At 33.6% G+C, this 17626-nt stretch overlaps 1 protein-coding gene across 1 annotated transcript; it reads right to left on the bottom strand.

Moving 5' to 3' along the window:
* Positions 1 to 1273: 1273 nt before the first annotated feature.
* Positions 1274 to 13531, bottom strand: LOC128202982 (probable G-protein coupled receptor No18). The gene is made up of 3 exons (XM_052904198.1): positions 12356 to 13531; positions 5973 to 6203; positions 1274 to 4538 (listed from the first exon to the last, which is right to left on the bottom strand). Exons 1-3 carry the CDS (start codon positions 12567 to 12569, stop codon positions 3319 to 3321), a joined length of 1665 nt encoding a protein of 554 aa, XP_052760158.1. The 5' UTR covers positions 12570 to 13531; the 3' UTR covers positions 1274 to 3318.
* Between the last annotated feature and the right edge of the window lie 4095 nt (positions 13532 to 17626).

The raw sequence follows: 17626 nt of genomic DNA, 5'->3' as shown, positions 1-17626 counted from the left end.
CGGTTTGATATATCCATCCCGTTTTGTATTACACATTTTATATTATTATAACATTGCTCAATTTTTTCTGGTCCGAAAATATCACTCAGCATGTTTGTAAATAAATTAGTTTGCAAAATTTTGCCTTATCATCAATAATCTAGCAAATTATACATTTATTTCTCATGTTGTATTTATGATGAAGGTTCATTTAAATACAGAGGTACATGTATTTCCCATCTTAATCTTAAAAAGGGTGGTATTTCGTCTTGATTTTATAATCAAACATTTTAAAAGACGGTCGGTACTTGGTGTCTTTATACACGAAATGACTTAATTAAAATAAAACGACTTATGACGTCATCTTATCGGATATTACGTCGCAATTGAAAGAAAGTAAAAATGTTTTAAAAGGATAGTGTTTTTTTGTGTTATTTCTTATAAACTAAATTAAAACGATTGGATGTATCTGTGGTTTTGAATTAATGCGGGTACAACATTTCTGCCATGCATGTAGCGCGGGAAATGGCATTGCTTTGTGGTATTCGGCTCTTCATTAAAGCAGGTGAAACAGGTAGGAAGTTGTTGCCATATTATTGAGGAAAACATGTGATAAAGAGAATCTAACACTCGTCTCCATATAAAACGTAATTTGAAACAATTCGTCCAGTAAATAAGATAGTTATCTTACCAAAGACTCGATGAATAAAAGTGTGTATTATATGACATCTCGTGACAGATTCTATATATTTCAAACTTTTTAAACATGTTTTTCATATGCATGAAGACCTGTGGAATATATAAAAGGATAATTGGTCGTCCAAACGATGATTTTTTATTGGAAATATATGGGCCGGATTGTCAATTATCTGACAAAATATCACTAAATAATATTTAGTGATATTTCGTCAGATAATTGACAATCCGGCTCATATAATAAATAGTAATTATTTAAACATATTCTTTGATATCGTTCTTAACGTTAATGTATTTATGTTTTCTTTAAATGTATTCACAATAACATACATTTTGATAACGACAGTAGATCATTGTATGTGTTTTTACAATTATCTCTTCAAGGATTGAATATGCGTTTATGGTGATCCAAATCATGAGCAAGCACGATCTTATACATCTTATATTTCACTACGTGTCTTCAGTTGTGTATTCATTTCAACATACATCACTTAATAATATATAATTTCAACGGTGCAATACTGTTCATATCAATGGCTTATAATAACTCATCCAATTTCCATTAGTTTTGCCAGTGTTACTTCAATAACTAAATTATTACTTCACGTTAGAACCAAATACAGTTTTTATTTCGCAAAAGCAAAATACAATTATCACTCATTTCCATATTTACTGAGTGTTTACCATTTAAACACTTTATGTGTTGTCCTCCAAACCAGCTTTTGCACTGTGGAAAGCCCAAAACGGAGTCTTATTTCTAAGTATGTTTAACCCTGATTATATAAAATGATCTTCGGAACTTCTGATAGGCAGACACTATTAAAAGTGGTTGTAATGTATTGTTGTTGTTGTTGTTTTTACTTTCTAAGCTTTTGATAGCGCTAATAGAAAATTATTTGTTATACAATCTGAGCATTTTTTTCTAACTAAGTTTGGTTTAAATACTTGTCCCGGAATGCATCTAATGCATATAATGCATCTGAAAACACTTATTTCATCATTACTTTACTGTATGATATCGAAATTGAAGAACATATACAAATATAGTATAAAAATATTGTGGTTTTAGTGGGGTCCGAAAGTCAAGACCCCCTCCAGACTATTCATCACTTCAACCACTAAACCACGAATACTTCAAAACATCTTATATATATAAGCCCAGTGCTGTTAAGCCTTTTCATAAATGATCTAATGATTTTTGGTGCCAGAAAAATAATTAACTTCCGTTTTAGATGATAATATTAAAATTATTAAAAGCTATAAATATTTTGGAACTTGACATATAGCTAACCAAGCAAACAAGGCAATGCACTTACTATTATTAAGAATACATAACCTTGATATTCCTAAAAGACTATCAATTTAAACTTTTGACAGCACTTTTCTACAAACAGTTACATATTGTTCAGAAATTTGGGGGTTTGAAAATATTGTTATAATTATATATATAATAACGGAAGAAAGTATGATTTCTGCTCATTAGACATTGGTGATGAATTTCACACACTACTAGTCTGTAAGAAATGCAAAAACCAAAGAATTAAATACATCTCACCATTTACCGCCCTAATATTGTGAAATATAAGCAATCAATGACAAGTACAGTCACTTTCGAAAATGTATGTTGGTTATTCGTACAATACTTACATCATGTAATCGAATTTAAACAAAAACTCTCATCACATCCTAACATCTAAAATAATAATAAAAAATAACACAACAATTAATTGAAAGTAAATAGAAAAAAGACTTACCCTACAGATTTATCCATAGCTTCCCCAGTCGCCGATTGTCAAATTCACAACCCAAACAATTGTTCATTAATTAAAATATTCCCATTCATGTATTCGCACTAAACCAGCGCAGAAAACGTGGATCAAATACCATATCCACTGGTGGTGTGCTTGTTAACTCATCCACCGTTTATCATTTATCAATGCAACCCTATTCATAACTCAATCTATACCCAACTATCTAGAATAGTATATATCTAATCCTGTATGTAGTGGCAGGAATTATTATTACCTAATATATAATTACCTTTACCTGTGTGACATGCAAATAACTACCTGAATAACACTATCACAATGTATAACATTGTACTTGTATGTTTTCACGAAAAAATCACATAGCCAAACAGAGCATCTGGTGTTTTATACTCGCTGTCCGAATAACATAGTTGATAGCCTATGATACTGCTTTATTTCATAGACGACATAAAACAACAGAGGCCCTGCTAAGCTTTTATACACGTACATGTATAGATGGTTATTATTTTACCTACTATTTAACACGTATGTCCATTAGTCCTGTACCCGATTACCAATAATAAGCATGCGTTTTATATATATTCTATATATGTTGTTGCATATCTTGTAACCTGAATTAGTAATAAAAACGATGTTGAGTTGATATAATGATTACTATAATAACGCGTGTGAATAACTGAAAATCTCAGCTTAAATAGATTTCGGTTTTATTTCATATATAAATTAATTATAATACGTTACTTCAGTCTGGTGGCATTTTCAAGCAGTACTTTAAAAACTGTAATTGACTCAAAAATATAACTTTATTTTTGAATGTTTTGACTACTGACCCTCTAGTTTTCACTGTATGATTATAAACTACTTGGGTTAGGGTCTATGCACTACTTACAGAAGAGTCGTATGATTTACGCCAGAAACAAAACAGACGTTTAAAGCCGATCTTAAAACGCTTGTTCATTACGCCGTAAATAATGGGATTACATCCCCCATTAGCATAACCTATCAACAAGGTGAACATGTGAAACTCTCTTGGAATATTACCACTTGCAAATATAGACAATATCATGGATATACAATAAGGCAACCAACATATGACAAACACAACTACAACAACTGTTAGTGATAATGCTAGCCGCAGTTCCTCTCTTCTACGTAACGGTGGTGTTTGGCTCATTGAAACGGGTCTTGGCGGATTGACAGATAAGGAACTGGAGGTTCTTTTTTTGATGGACGTATCGGATGAAGGTTCAGGTGATATTGACCGAGGACGAGGATGTGGAAGAAATTGTTCCACTGTTGATTTCCAAAATGGATGCAACAAGGAACGGTCTTTTACTGACGAACCTGTATTTTGATCGTTTCGACTTTTAGTTTTAGAAGTGTTACTTTTGTCCACTGCGTCATTGCTGTTGCATCCTGGTGGTTTTGCTTCAAACATTGACTCCGTAGATATTTTGTCTGGTATGGTTTTGAATGGTTTGTCGTCTGTTTCTATCGTTTTATCAAATGAATTTTCCATTACATCCATCCATTCACCATCGTTCATTGGTTCGCTTGATTCCTGAGTCATGTATTGATTTGTGTCATTTATAAAGTTATCGAATATTTCAGTTTCATGGGTTTGTTTTCCAATTTTTCTTTGGTGTATTTCATCATTAATTTCAATGATTGATATATCTTTTTCGATGCTTTCATAAGTTAGATGTTTTGACTTCAAATGTTGGATTTCAGAAAGTTTGCATGAAGAGCTATCGAAGCCAGCTGGCTGTCTTTCTTCGTGTACAGAACTGACATCGCTTCTAATGGAAGTTTGTCGGGAACTTCGGAAATAAGAATCATTTATCTCCGTAGAGTTAACATTTTGTGAATTGGTCTTCACTCTTAGACGACTATTTCGAACTGTACGAACTATGCATATATTACACACGGTCATTACACTGAACGGTATCCCGAAGCAGCAACCAATCATAAAGAAGGCGTATGACATGTGGTTCACCCAATCAGCGAAACAGAACGAGTGAGAGGGCGTGTACACATACTCTGACCAGCCAATCAATGGCGGTGTTGACAAAATTGTAGACAGGGTGAACACACCTGAAACAAAACTATGAATCAAAACAAATTCACAAATGGACATTCTTAACCAAAACATTATATTTTTGTATCAATGTTTTGAATGCAAAATGAAATATAGAGGGTTACAAAAAGCAGTGAAAATAGAAAAAACTGTAAAAGATAATGATCGACAACTTAATGTTTAATTCAATTTTTCGTGATCAAAATAGAATTTCTAACTGATATAAGGTTTGCATGGCATTTAAATTAATAATTAATGATATAGTATTAATGCATTATGTAAGTTCGATGAAGGTGCCTCCATTATCAACCGATCAGATTTGATATTATATAAATAATTTATAATAACAAATGCAATTGCTGAACGCAATGTTTTATTGATATAACTGATTGTCTGTTTACTGCCTTGTATTAATTAATCACGAGTCCATGCAATCAAACCTTCAGAGTTGTATGCGATGGAATATTAAACAAATGTAATAAATGGCTTTCTGTTTTATGGTATGGATCAATTTTCGAATATTTGACGAATAATTCTCTTTGGGCTTGATTAATAAATTACCTCGCACTTAAAATACTCTTAGTTTCTAATAAAATCGTTGTTTAGATATTGTAAAACTAACGGCGTTTATACGTGTGCCTCTTGAGACAGCGCAATAAATCTTACCGTCAATAATATCCATTAAACAGTTGACCAAACTGAACCATAGCGTTATGATTACCAATTTTCCTTAAACCTACGTTGCCTTCTGATTAGGTCCAAATGATTTGTAAAACAATTGATAATAGTATGAGAGAATCTCATGGATGTCAAACTAACTCTATTTAAAGACCCTAAATTTGCATATCAATCGCATTCTTTATATTATCTTATAATGCCATTGTTTTCTTCTAGCGTTATGATAACAAAATAGCAATGTTAAAGTAGAATGAATTATTACTACCTATTGGTCCCAGATTACCCTTACTCGTTAATAAGAGGACTGCAAATAACAAGTATGGCTTAAGTCGGTAGTGTATACCTATTTGTTTACCTAATATTGAAGTGTTTTGTGTTTTATTTTCAAGCTGACTGTGTTTGTGGGATTTGTATTAAATTAAAGTTAAATAAAAATCTACATAAATTGCTTTTTCAAACCAGACTGTTCCAAAGGAGATACCCGGGGCGGGCAGTTTTATCACATATATGTTTATATACTGCACATGTTTATATTATATGTAACTCATAGGCTGTAAGCTTATAGTTAATTAAATATTCTTCTCCTTCTTCAATATCTTCAAATCAATGTCATCACGTCGAACCACCCTAATATACATATTCATAACTATAAGACAAATGATTTAAATAAAAAATGCACGTGAATTTGGATTCAATATATTATTTTTGAAACAAGTATGTAATGCGTCGTGGTATAGTTAACCACAATGGGATAATATATTATTATATCTAACCTATTATCATGAGTACAGCATTTCGAACTGTATAAATGTCCTTGAACTTCGATGGGTGGCAGACCATGACATATCTATTTAGAGAAATGTTGCATAACGACAAGACGCTTGTAACTAAGGTCATCATGTTGATAAACCCTGCCAAAACGCATGCGTTATATCCAAGTTTCCATTCTCCCATCACCAGGGTGTACACGGTCAAGGGCATGTTCACTGTCGCAACCAGTAAATCTGAAATAATAATTTAAAATATATACAAGATATTAACATAGATGACGTCATTTTAAATGTTTGTTTTTGACGTCGACATCATTCCCTGTTTGTTATGACCTGATGGATACCATATTATTGGAAAACTAATACATTTTTACTGTTTAAACTAGCTATACCTAAAGTCCCATTATATTTAAGTAAAGTAAACTTATTTTTTATATGTATATCCAAATGGCTTCGCTAAACCTGTTTTACCTTTATAACCCCCAGAATGATAAAAACATGCAATTACAAAATGAAACAGAACCGAAAGTATAATCTATGTATAATCGCATTTAGCGCGCGCAACGTCATTACAAAATTTGCATATCACTTTCTGAATACTCAGAATTCTATACAATACAATACAATACGAGTTTATTTGCAATTAAAGGCCACCGGTCCATAATACACAGGTTCCATATACATGTATATGCATTTTAAATGTAGATCAGAAGAGATTAATCAACAACATATTGTCAATGACATGTATACTTATCTTTACAAACGTCAATATACAACATGCATATAAAGAAATGTTATTGCTTTTAAATATATATTGTCTTAACATATTCAATTTCCATTTCGTTGTAACATATAATAAATAATGTTCAAAATACAAGACGTACAGACAAAACTAGCCACGTCTATTACCCTCAATAAAGGTTTGCCTCAACATGTTTGCTTTATGTAGAAACTTTGAAACTTTTGAAAATATTTGTCTCTCTCTAACATCAGACATCATACAGTAAAATAATGCAAGAGTTCGAATTCTATCAAACCATGCAGTTTCAAAGCATTCTAGCCTTAACGATTCATAAAGTAGACATATAACAAGAAAGTGAAACTCATCTTCAATGATATAAACTTTACGTGTTTAACAAAATGCACAAAATCGAAATTCTCTGTCAACATTTAAATGTCTGCCTCTTTCGATCATCAAGTTATGCCCTGAACATCTAAAATTTGACACTAATCCTAAGAGAGGCAACTCCAATGTAAAATATCGTTCAGTGTCTAGCATAGTCTTAATTTTTTTGTAATGCAATGCTTTGGGTGAACTATTTATTTTCGAATGCATGTCTTGAAATGCACAATCCTTTAGCCTGTTCTTAAACTGTGCTAGAAATATCATTGAGACTCCCAACTGCTAGCCAAGCAAATCAAAATCCATACTTATATAACATTCGTTTTACATGTATAGCCCAGTTGGATCTACCAGCATTGTCATGGTTTCTGAGCAAGTTATGAAACTGTTTGAGATACCGATGTTCTGGCATATCCGTAAATCGAAGCCAATTTCTTAACACAACGTGTCTTATAGGTCACTGAAATTGGCAATCGTCCACATTCACTTGAAACAAAGAAGTTTGCTTCATTTTTGGTTAATCCACACACATATTTGCAAAAGTTTATATGTATTATTTCCGTACAGTCTGACAGTTCAATATAACCCCATACATCTGACGAATAGCATAAAATAGGTACATATGTTGCTTTATATACTTATGATTTGCATTTTTTTAAAACAAAGAACTGTTTGGTTTTAATAGTTTTCCCGGTAATGTATCTGAAAACAGTTATTTTATCATTACTTATCTCTATCATTTCGAGTTTGCAGAAAATATACATTTATAGTATATAGAAAATATTTTGGTTGTAGTGGAGTGCGAACCCAAGCCGGTTTAGCCAAGAAAAAAACAACAGAATTATGATCAGCTTAACCACTAGAACACGAGGACTTCGATACACCCTGTCGATATTTTGACATCTTGACTATACGTTAGTAGCATCACGTGATTATCTTAATCAACCAATTACGCTACAACAAAGCATGAACATTGCGGTCTTCAAAGACGATAGTTGAGCAAATATCAACATTTTCTGTACGGTTTCAGCTTTTTAACATCTTAGTTTTAACACTCCTAATGATTTGACACTCTTTATTTGGGAATACACAAAACATTGCCTTTTACAAAAACATGAGCGTGGACATCTTTCGATTTTTCACTAGACAACATTGATGCTATGCTCCGCCCACTTATCTGCCTTATTAGCATATAGTAAGTCAGTGGACCGGTTTGGAATTTCGTAGGTATTTCCCAAACATTTCTTTTTTATAAAGCATCGTGTGTACATCAGGAATTCATCATATGAGACATTATCATAGATATATATATATACTCTCTAAAAAATCTCTAATTATTTAATCCTAAGTGGCACTGAGGCTTTAAGTGTTAACGTCCGTCATGGTAAATCTCCACAGAACACTCTATAGTGATACATAAGTAGCGAAGTGCACAAGGGAATGAACTTTTCAGCATTGTTTCTGTAGTGTGTGATTTTAACCCCGTCGTTTACGGATGCAAACATAAATCAGCAAGATTGGCGTTAGATATTTTATTCATAGGAAACAATGTGCTTGTATTACATATTTATAAACTGTTACTTGTATGTAATTGATACCGTCCTTGTATAATATAATTCGATACAGTGAATATAGATTCGTGAATGGAACTTGTGTTGTAAACAAACCTTTTATAACTAGTAGTAGCAACAGTCGGTACAAGTAATGCAAACATTTGTCCTCAATTTGTCTTTAATTGCATTAATGTTGATTATATATTAACTGTTTTTCGTTCGTTTTTGTTTGTTCATTGTTTTATGACCAAGGGGTTCCGGTGCCGTGAAGAATTGTATGGAGTTCTCCTACTCATTCCCTGTTTGAGGGTGTTTTACAAGTGGGCATAACTGTTCTAACAATACCGTGCGGATAAATTACAACACTTTCCACTTATATCGCACGCTATTTATTGCACGTTGCTAGAAATCACTGTACAAAACAGTTCCGTCTCCCGCAACTCTCATGATTGAAATAATACACTTGAGCTCAAGCGCTCGTATGTAATCTCAATCACTCGGGATGTGGGTGCCAATACTACTACTTGACTTACTTCTGGTCCCAAATTCTTAATTAATCGTAAGTCACTCACAACTGGATCATGCTAGGCACACTGTTTTTTTTATTTCGTTTTGGCCTGAAGTATGTTATGTTCTACTGTTACGAGATTTGAATCTTTTGAAGGGGAACTATTTTAAAGATTTTTATAATAAATTACTTTATGTTTTGAAGTATTAAGTTTTAGTAAATAATTAAGCTAAATAATATTCGATTATACGGTTGATAAAGGTGATATTTCGGAACTTACGTTGCTATGTTTTTATCCCCAAATACTAATATTATCGATAATTTTGACATCTAATCAAAGTTAAACTTTGATAAATGGCAGTATTGAATACTACTGTGATGAGAGTTTGTGGTATTATAAAGATAAGGAGATATATTTTCAAACTCAAATTCAATTCATTTGTATATAAGGGCACGGTCGAAAACACGTTGTACATATAACAAATTGAGACATAATGCATTTGCTTCAACTTTCTTACAAAACCACAAATAAATTGGAGTATATGAATCAAAATTTCACGACCATATATGGTCAACCTATTCTTAACCTATAACTTAAAGGCACAAAAGTACATATGCATTATATGTAGATATGCATACATTTAAATAGATCAGACTTTGTGCTATATATAATGCATATGTGATTTTGTGCCTTTAAGTTATAGAGTAGGTTGACCATATATGGTCGTGAAAGGCGCGGGACTAATACGATCGTATTATCGAGAAATAAACGCATTATCGCTTTAGAAACATATTTTAACACATTGCAGTGATATTCATCTTTTCACAAACTCTGGCCATAATGTCAGCAGGTATCCTGTTTTACAAGCTGTTTTATGCAGGGTGGTGTTTTACAATAACGCCTGTAAATTGCGCTGTAAGCAGTCTCAGTCCTGTCACAAATTAACAAATCAATTCAAATTTGCCATTCCCATCATATTGTTCTTACATCTCGCATTTCGTCATTTGATAATTAATACTTTTTCAAACATATTTTGTTTCAGTAATTCTATACCCTTTGTATATCAATCATAAAAAAGCAATTATTGCTTTACAATCAACTTAAATCCTGAAAACATGTATCTAATTAGGCAGTATGCGAATGGCATATCTTTTAACATTATTTCATCACAATGTATTCATGTAACACGCACATTTTTCCAACTGGAGGTAATCAGTTCTGAAAAGATATATATTGACCCTCGAATTGTATGAATAATTTTCAATTGGAAATTGATGTTGGTTCCCATGTGGATATTTAACAAGGAAGTTAATCAATCATTGACCTTATTTGATTCACGACCATCTAGAGAAAGATAATGCATTCCTATCGGGTTTAACACCAGGGTGTGAGCGTTTAATCAAAAGTGTGTGTTTTTTTCAAAATCAGGACCACACTATGTATGATGAGAACTATTGAGTATATGAATCAAAATTGTAAGTAGACGAAGATATGAATACCTTGAAATAGATCGAACTTCGTTCTAAATAGACATGAGATAAAAAGCACTATTTTACACTAACAGTCTATTAACAGTATGAACTATTATATGTTTCAAGTACATATTTTATTTTTAATCGAGATCTCATAGAATAATTTCATCTACTGTAATTGATTAACAAAGATTGACCTCGGGCTATGGCAAAGTATAGACTCAAGCTCATAAAAGCACTTTCATTAAATTACAATCGATTAGCCTTTTTTCAATTGCTTTACCACAGAAAATGTGTATAATTGTACAATTTCGAACATTTATAAAAGACATTGAATTTCATCATCAAAACTTACCTAGAAAGAAAGAAACTATGAAATGAAGATTTGCAGCTTTGCCACTTCAGTCTGAACTGTTCGTAATTATGCCTATGGGCCCATTTCACTGACGTCTTAAATCAGAGTTGGAGACTTAGACTCAGAAACGCAAAATTTAATTGTAAACATGCTTATAGGATAGACATTGCTGTTAAAACAAAACCTGCTCAACAATCAGGCACACATCTTTCGTAAAAATAGATATATTATAGTTAATTTTGAAATATTTAAGAATTCACTTTTCTGACTACCAAACTAAAACTCAAGACGTTAGTGTACCCTAATACCCTATATACCCTAATACCCGTTAATCTTCAGCTATGTTTTGTGCTCTTCCGCTTATTATACGGACGCTTTTGTTTCTGTAATTGTTTTATATTTGAATAACAAGCCGACCAAACCGAATAATTAGTAGCATATATGTAATGTAAATTTGCCGACCGAATTGAATAATCAGTAGCATATATGTAATGTAAATTTGCCGACCGAACCGAATAATTGGTAGCATAAATATGATGTAAATTGGCCGACCGAATCGAAAAAAAATACTAAGATATATGCAGTGAAAATTGGTGATTTGAATCGGTGTAATTACAACATATTTTTTCAACATTCATGTCGTTTTATAATACGGCTTCCAAAGACGTTTGCTCCAGCGTCTTATGTGTATTTTAACCGTTTCAAAAGTGTTGTGTTAAAATCTGAAACATGCTTAAAGCAATAGACACGCAGATTATTGATATATGGAAACGATTACAAAGGTAAACCAAAAAACATTGCAGTCCAAAGTATGTAGTTGTCATTAAAAACTTTCGTGTATGCTGAAAACAACATGTAAAATAGGACAAAAATATAATTGTAACAAGACAAACCTTTTCACGTCGAAAAATTACATAAAAGGACAATTCAAGTCCAATTTGTTAAGGAAAAAAGCAAACAGTTATAAACTACATTTATTTTATGTATAATATACTTTTAGTCCTTAATTTGACCTATTAAGATTTGGAAAGTAATCGTCCTTTAAATGAGGAAAAAAATACACAGGGCATTAACATTTTGGCTAATGGAGCTTATGTGTATAGAATGATGATTGACACCATGACAATATAACAACACTGGGAAAAGAGATATGCAAGATATTAAATACACATATATTATCAATGCAATGCTTTTTTCTCTAAAAGAGATCATTACATGACCAGATTTTGATTCAAATCACGTGGTAAAAGCAAGAGTCAATTTTACTATCACTTTTGCTTTCTTTTTAATAAAACATTACGTAATTTGTCTGCGTAAACAAGTATCTACAACAAACTGTATTCGTGTTTTTGTTCACCTCCATGATGTCCTTACCTGCAGTGGACAAACCAAGAATAAACATGCTGGTCAATGTCCTTAGCGCCCGGGATCGAAGGACCACAATCCAGAGGGACAGGTTCCCAGTCACACTCACAATGATCAATACACTTAGAACAATTCCTTCTATTACTCTATTTGCCGTGGGGATGTCTTTTGTCGTCGTCAACGCCACTGTCGTCTGGGAGGTGGTATTTCCTGAATCACTCATAGTGCTCTATCTCACTCGAACTTGTTTGTTATTTTTGTAGGCTGGAAATGTTGTATAACTGCGCTATGCGTGTTTAACCATTTTGCGGTCGTTAACGATCCGATAATTCGAATGCGCTAATATCAGAATGATAACTTTAAGTCCGATTCATACCTTTCGAGGAAATTCATCATTATGACATAATTATACTGGGAGATTCAATGAAATGCTCACTTTCATACTTAGCTTTCCGTGTTCTCACTTATGCACATTTTAATTCAACACATTATATAATTATCCAGTTTCACATTTAGCATTGTAAAGAAATTTAGACCGTAGCTTGTATCTCAGTTTATCAATGTATCATATATCAGTTTGAACAAGTCCATTCCGTATTATCAAAGTAAATTGTCTTACTGTTTACTTTATTCAAATGATTTATCGTTAAAAGCCATCGAAATAAAAAAAAAATAACTGTTTAACTTTGATGGTCTGTTCTTATAGAGTGGTATATCATGTCGCTGTTTATCCACTGTAGAGAAAACTACCAACGTTTATCATCATTCACCAATTTATACAGCCATAACTTGTCTATGAAGGAAAGTCAGAAAATGGTGTCTGATTTAAATAAAATGTGTACATTCAGTCTGCTTTTCATTTGCGTGAACATCAATAGTAAATCCGTCAATATACACTGATCTTTGGAAGGAAAGAGAAGTAAAATTATTCTGTAAAAACACGCGTATTTCTAACTACCATAATGATGCTTTAAATAGGCGTGAATGCTTAGAACTACAGCGATATGATTATGTGACACATGCCATTTCAATACTGAAACATTAATATCGCTAGATGTGGCGTCCGGGCGAAGGCTAGCAAGACTCGTTTCCAAAGCCCACTGCTGTATCCAATATCAGTAAACAAGACAATTGCCCACAATTAACGATGTGATGGGATAGTAACGCCACTTTATGTAATGACATGTAAGTGTACTAAGCTACGTATTCATCAACAGTCCATCAGGTTATAACAGTTTACTATTTACTGTTAACAGAGATCTTCTCAAGATAATGCAAGTAGCACAGCGCTGGAGGCACATAAATGGTGCAGCATGCATTTTCCTTGTCCTCATCATCAATATAATGGTCAATACGCTGCTGCTGCTGCTGCTGCTGCTGCTGCTACTGCTGCTGATATTGTTGCTGCTTTGGATAATATAGCATCTAAAAAGTTCCGAAAGTTAAGAAACAAACACAGCAGTTATGGTTAGTGACTCCTAACATATAATTTGCATTAACCATACAATTTGTATAAACCATATAAATTATATTAACTATTTTAAGATAAAAAAAATCTTGCAGCAACCTTGTATACAGTGAAATAAATGTATATCCGTATGTGACCATAATTTGTCACGTATGTAACAAACCAAGTCTGCCTGAGTAGGGACTTTTAAAATTGATAATTATCTTATCAGACAAAACATGACAAGTGCCAGTCTTAAGTCTTTTTTTCTATTATGTTTGGATATATTTTGAATGAAACCACCATACAATGTTTTGTTACAATAAGTTTTATTATCAGCAAATATATGGCAATAGTTCTGAACTTCATTTACAACAAAACACAACACATGATATAAACAATTTTGAACAATCAAACCAAATAAAACATTCCGAAAGTGTGTTCTTCAGAAGCAACATTTTAATTAATTTCCTTTGAAGGCAACATGTTAATGTCAAACATATTTAAAAACCAAGAACAAAACTAATTTTGAAACAGGTAAAATACAGCATAATTTGATGTAATGATAAGGTACGTATGTGTGGCATAAGTGTGCAGATACTACATCCTAACACACTTGTGTTTATAGCATCCGTGCAATTCAACAGCCTAACACACACCATACAAAATTGTTACATGTATACCGTAAATTACTTTATGAATCAAGAACGAATTTATCGTTTAAGCTAATGAAATCGAACAACACAAAACATTATATGTTCCGACGAAAACTTCAATATAATCATGACCTCCATTGCTCTATTAATTCACCAACCGCAGTACGAGATCAGGGACAGAATACATACGTCCCGTTTGACTTACGCAAACGCAATCTTCAGCAGCTGGCCATTTCAATCGAACGTTCTGCTTTCCACCTATTGTCATAATAGTTATTTGGACTGTACCATCGTTGTCGCCAACGTCAATTACCTTTCCAAATTCTCATGAAAGATAAAACGTGCCGCTTCCAAGCTTCCCTTCTACTATATTTGATATGTCAACCTTTTCTTGGTTTCTCATATATTCTTCCATTTCCATTCAATGTCTAACGGTATTTTTTATTTGAGCCTTAGTTTCAGTCTGTTCTAATTCCGTATCCTGGTCGACCCAATGTCTTACTTTTAGTGCAATGGTAATTTCACTCCATCCACATGTGGCATATAAATGAAATGATTTATACGTTTATAGCATTCATCACAAACATAGGTGGAATGGTCCCAAAAGTTCCATCGATCAGCCTAACAACAGCGTGTAGCTTCATTGACCCCTTTATTCTGATTGTACTCCTCTTCGGCAATAACCTCGTGTTTGATCCCTGTGTTGTGTAGCCCACGTGAAAAAAATAGTTGCGTCTTTGAGGGTTTTTCCTTGCTTTATAGCGTTATCTGCGTTTCGCTTGATTGTGCCACCTTCTCCACCACAAGGGTCTTTACCATTTTCACTTTAAAAGTAGTGCCATGTAGCTAGCATTCCGTAGCACTGAGGATACCAGCCCACAAGATATATCATTTTTTGTCTTGTTATGGTATTGGGAGGACGGTAAATCTTTCCAGATAAGAATACTAGTTATATCAAGAATACGTTTTTCACTTCCTTGACGATCTTGTCAATAATGCTCATCACCTTCGCTACGTTATGGTTTAAAACTTCTGAATCACATACGTATCTGTGATCACCATAATAAAACACAGCGGAATGGAGTGTGACCATATTCGAGTTCCAATACGTTGACGGAGTTTGCTCGAGAGTAGTGCATGGATAGATTTTACTGAAGTCAATTTGCACAATAACTTAGTCTGAAGGTTGCTTCTCTTTTAAATGTTAAGATGCAGAATATTGTTTGTTACTCTCTCAATGTGACCTGCAAAATCTTGGAATGTAAAATGCATATTCTAAATGAAACCGGCTTTGTTTTCAACAACTTCAACAAAAATTTGTCTTTCTTTCCCATTATTTTGATTGACTCTTTTCCACTGTTGATATTTAACCTCATCATCATCATCATCATCATCATCATCATCATCATCATCATCAATGTTTTGCAGAAAGGGTTTAAGTGATGTCTTGTCTCTATAACTCTCTACAAAATGGTCAGGTTTGAGCATATGTTGATGATCAAGCCTTTCAACGAACGTAGAAGGAAGCAGAAGTTTTGATATATAGAGCAGAGACAAAAACTACGTGCAGCAAAATTTACCAATGCTGTGCTCTTAGATCTCCAAAGGTACAAAGCCACCCTTGAAATTGATATTTTGGATTCCGCCTGAAACTTGAGATGTAAATTGTACAAAGAAACTCCATACCATATCCTTGCTTTACTACTCTTCACACCTTCTCAATTTTCCTTGGCAGTTGTTTTTGAATTGTCATCCCTCTGTAGAAATGAAACTTTTTCCTCTGATACCCTTTTCCTAAGCTCTATTAATTTTGCATTTCTACTGATTCCTACCTTGATTCACACACTTAATCGGACAAGATTTTCGTTTGTCAAGGCTCGTCATCTTTTCAAGGGAGAGATTTTTGTCTGTATTTCTTATTATTGCATAAAATGTGTGTTTTCGGTCCGTTATCGTGGCGTGTTAAATCGCAAAAACCCGGGTGTTATCGGTAGAAAACGTGCATTATTCAGTCAATTCACGTGCCGTTAATGATTGTCAGTTAGTGCAGCTGCGGGCCTTTGGAGATGGTTATGATCTCAAAAAGGTGTATAATTACACTTCCTGAATACTTTCTTCTTACAAATCTCATCATGGGCCTGTTTAGCAGCTTTGTCTTCTTCACTCAAGCACTTTAAATCAGCGTGTTTCTTATTTCTGGTACCTGTGTCGGCTTTATCCCAGATTAATTAAGCATGTGGTCGGTTTTACGACTTGGTGTGTTTGGAATCTGCATTATAACAAATAAAGAAAAAGTGTTTAACGTAACATAGAACTGCACCGTGATGTCGTTATAAAAGGGTATGTATTGAGAAGTGACACGCTGTTTTTTAAACTTAAAGATAATACAGTTTCTTACAACATTCATTGTGAATGTGCATTTATAAACAAGTTAAGAAATGTCTTAAGATGTTTTATGAATACCACCTCAGTTTTTATTATCATACTCCTTATAAACTTGAAGAGTATAAAATATCCCTTATTCACCGAAACTTGTGTCACACTTAGCTCATAACTAAAAACATAAAACCTTAAGTTTATAATTGTTAGTATTACAGCATCTGGGATTTTTATGCCCCAAAGGGTGGCATATACTTATCTGATCGTGTGTCCGTCCATCCCTCCATCCCAGCGGTTCCCGATCAATATCTGAAGAACGCTTAGGCACAGGGTTCTTAAGCTTTGTAGGCAGGTTGGTCATGACCAGCAGATAAAGCCTTTTGATTTTGAGGTCAGCTGGTCAATGGTCAATGTCGCGGTGACCTTAAGATTACCTTGAGCTGAACATCGGTTTTCGATCAATATATTAAGAACACTATGGCCCAAGGTCCACACACTTCGTAGGCAGGTTGGCCATAACCAGCACATGTACCCTATTGTTTTAGAGGTCAGTGGGACAAAGGTCAAGGTTGTTGTGACTGTAAGCTGAAGTACGCAGTTTCCGATCAATAATTGAAAACGCTTAGGCCTAGAGACCTCGAACTTGGTAGAGGTCCCTTTAACATGACCAGCACCCTAACTATTTTCACGTCAGTTGGTCAGGAGTCAAGGTGGTGACCTTGAGCTGAAAGTCCGAATTTGCTCAATCACTGGTACTGCATCTGCTTCCTTTAAGTCATGTTTCAAAAACATTCGCGG

This window comes from Mya arenaria, chromosome 9 (genome assembly GCF_026914265.1).
Source record: "Mya arenaria isolate MELC-2E11 chromosome 9, ASM2691426v1".
NCBI classification, from domain to species: Eukaryota; Metazoa; Mollusca; class Bivalvia; order Myida; family Myidae; genus Mya; species Mya arenaria.
This window is presented reverse-complemented; position numbering and strand designations above follow the sequence as displayed.